At 36.0% G+C, this 2,765-nt stretch overlaps 1 protein-coding gene across 1 annotated transcript in view; it reads right to left on the bottom strand.

The window, feature by feature from the left end:
* LOC107096655 (interferon-induced very large GTPase 1-like) overlaps positions 1-2,765 on the bottom strand; it is a 28,626-nt gene that overhangs the window by 18,413 nt on the left and 7,448 nt on the right. Inside the window, exons 2-3 of the mRNA XM_015393412.1 lie at positions 1,167-1,198; positions 815-911 (exon numbers count right to left, since the gene is read on the bottom strand). Coding sequence (XP_015248898.1) covers positions 815-848 — 34 coding nt within the window. The 5' untranslated portion in view covers positions 849-911; positions 1,167-1,198. The remainder of the gene's footprint in view (positions 1-814; positions 912-1,166; positions 1,199-2,765) is intronic.

The raw sequence follows: 2,765 nt of genomic DNA, 5'->3' as shown, positions 1-2,765 counted from the left end.
TGCCTCCCCCCTCTCTCTCTCTCTCTCTGTCTCTCTCTCTCTCTCACACACATCCACACACACACACTATACCAGAGACTGCACCTTACCTGCACTACCTCAGCCTGGAACAAACTATTGCTGCTGTTTTTATTGCTTTTTATTGTAATGTTTATATTTCATACTTATATTTATCTTACCACTCTTACCTGTCATGTCCCGCACTTTATGTCAGTTTTAAATGTCAGTCTTGTATATTTCTTGTATATTTGTATATTGCAGAGAGTAAACGTAATTTCATTTCCCTTGTATGTCTTGTACATATGTAGAAAATGACAATAAAAGCTGACTTGACTTGACTCCTCCTATTTCATGATGCGGACCAAGGTGTATGCATCTGAAATAAAGAGCGCTGAACTACCTGCAGGGCTCATGGAAATCACTGTCTTTTCCGTGTGCTGTATGAACTCACCATTACAGACAGGAAATAGTTTATTTCCTCAGATGCCCATTATTGAGGTTGGGTGGACACACATATGGGAGATGAGTGAACAGGTGTTTTTTCTGGTCCAGTTTATACAGGTGGCTTCTATAGCTAATTATAAAGATGATATTCTTGAGGGCAATTCCAATGTACCTTTGTCAAAGTGTTGGTTTATAAGTGTGCTAGTTTGTTTGAGCAACCAGGATTTTGGTGTCATTTAGTGGAGATGAATGTAGAATTGATCTTGAAATTGTTGTTTAAACAAAAACTAAGTAACAATTATGTATGGTTGGCAAAAGCATTCTTGTTTTTTTTTTGCTGGATTGTAAAGTTATCCTTCTGCTATATTACCTTTGTCTGTTTGTAGACATTGACTAGTCCTCATTCCCTTATGGTCGGCTGCACAGTCCTCTTCCGTCTTAAGGAGTTTGGCACCATCCTGTTCATGCTTTTAAAATACATTGGTTTTACTTGTACTTGTTGCACTCGTCTTGTGTTTTATGTAATCACAAAATATACCAATACAGAGCTTAATTATAAATTATTCAAATAAAAAGTTAAGGTATGCTCATCAATGCTATATTAGCACATATTTTACAATACAACTTCTGGACCTACTTGGATTAAATGTAGAGAGCATTGCCTATGGTAAATTTAAATAAATCAGTTATAATAAATGAAGATGTATAAGCAAAAGGTTTACCTTCAATTTCTCACAAGTTTCTAAATCATCAGCTGCAAAAGAATAAATAAAAAGTCAAAACTTGACATTGTTATGACATTGCCTCTTGGTAGAATGAGAGTACAATGACCTAAATTGAGCCATACACCATGATATTCATTTTGGACAATGAGAACCAATGTCCATGCTGATATTTAACATAATTATAGGGATAGGGGGATAGAGGTTTGGTTGCTGTTGGGACTTTCCAGCTCCTGGAACCCTACTCCAGCCCACAATCTTTCAAGACACTCCCACAGGACATGCATTCCTGCCTCCTATAGTGTTTGAGAAGAAAACCCCAAACTCACATGAATTCTTCCTCTTTTAATTAAATTCAATACTTCATATTTCTGAAAGGAAATTAAATGTTGAAGTAACTAATAGGGTCTTTGTTTCCTTTGTTGTTTTTATCGCATTCTTGTAAGAGTTGGGAGCGGTAGGCAGGAGGGATAAGGTGACCAGATTTATGCAATCTAATCAGGGGACATTCCCTGCTCATAGATAAAACTAAATACATTTTATGAAAATTAAACTAGGAAATGGGGAGAGTATTGTTTTCATCCATTTTTACATATTCATTAATATTTAAACAAAAAGTAAGTGTGAAATCCAGGATATAACATCCAGCAATTTAACATTGTGTTCAGGGACAGGATAGTTTGCATAAATACAGAGTCTTTAAGAATTTCCCTCTTTTTCCGTTCCAAAAAATTTAAATGAAACTTTTTTATATACATAAAAATTGAAAACCAATTTTTTTCTAAATAATGATCACTATAAAATGAAATGGTGTCCAGTTGTTTATACAGTATCCTGGACAGCTGCAGTGCATAGGGTAGCCTCCAGCAGCCTGTATTAAAATCTGTGTCACTGTTCCGTAAGATTTTTATATTCAGATTAAATTACAACCATTGAAACTCATCTATGAATCTGTATTATTCTCATGAGCAGCTTGAAGCAGCCACACCAAAAATATATTTTTTGTCATTAGACTGTAGTTGAGTTGTAAAAAAAAAAAAAAAAAAAAAAAAAAAAAAAAGGGGGGTGGATTTTTTTTTTTTTTTTTTTGGAAGTATACATAGCCTAATTAGTATTTTCTATTAACCTAAAGCACTATGCATGGTATGCTTGTTACATGTCAGGTATGCCACTCATTGACCTTGACCAAGGCAACTTACAGTAGAACTGCAGTCAGTCCCTGGACTGGCATGGCTATCACTGCCCCTACTTAGTTAGGGACTAATTACCCACTGCAATTTGCTTCATAATCATGGTAGGACACTTCTTTGATTTTTCTTTGGAGAATCTTTTGGCATTAAATCTATTGAGAATTGGAACAAAACTAGGACTGCAACAACGAATCGATAAAATCGATAAAAATCGACTTTTAAAAGCGTTGGCAACGAATTTCATCATCAATTAGTTGTGTCGCGCGATTAATGCGTCATCCGCCGCCGTCGTCATCACATCCACTTGACTGAAACGGGGGAAGAAAAAAAAATACGGCAGCGCCGCAGGTGCAGTGTTGCCAACTCAGCGACTTTGTCGCTATATTTAGCGACTTTTCTGACCCCTCCA

This window comes from Cyprinodon variegatus, unplaced genomic scaffold, assembly GCF_000732505.1.
Source record: "Cyprinodon variegatus isolate N-32 unplaced genomic scaffold, C_variegatus-1.0 Scaffold640, whole genome shotgun sequence".
In the NCBI taxonomy this organism is placed as follows: Eukaryota; Metazoa; Chordata; class Actinopteri; order Cyprinodontiformes; family Cyprinodontidae; genus Cyprinodon; species Cyprinodon variegatus.
Note: the sequence above shows the minus strand (reverse complement) of the source record. Positions and strands in the feature narration are given on the sequence as shown.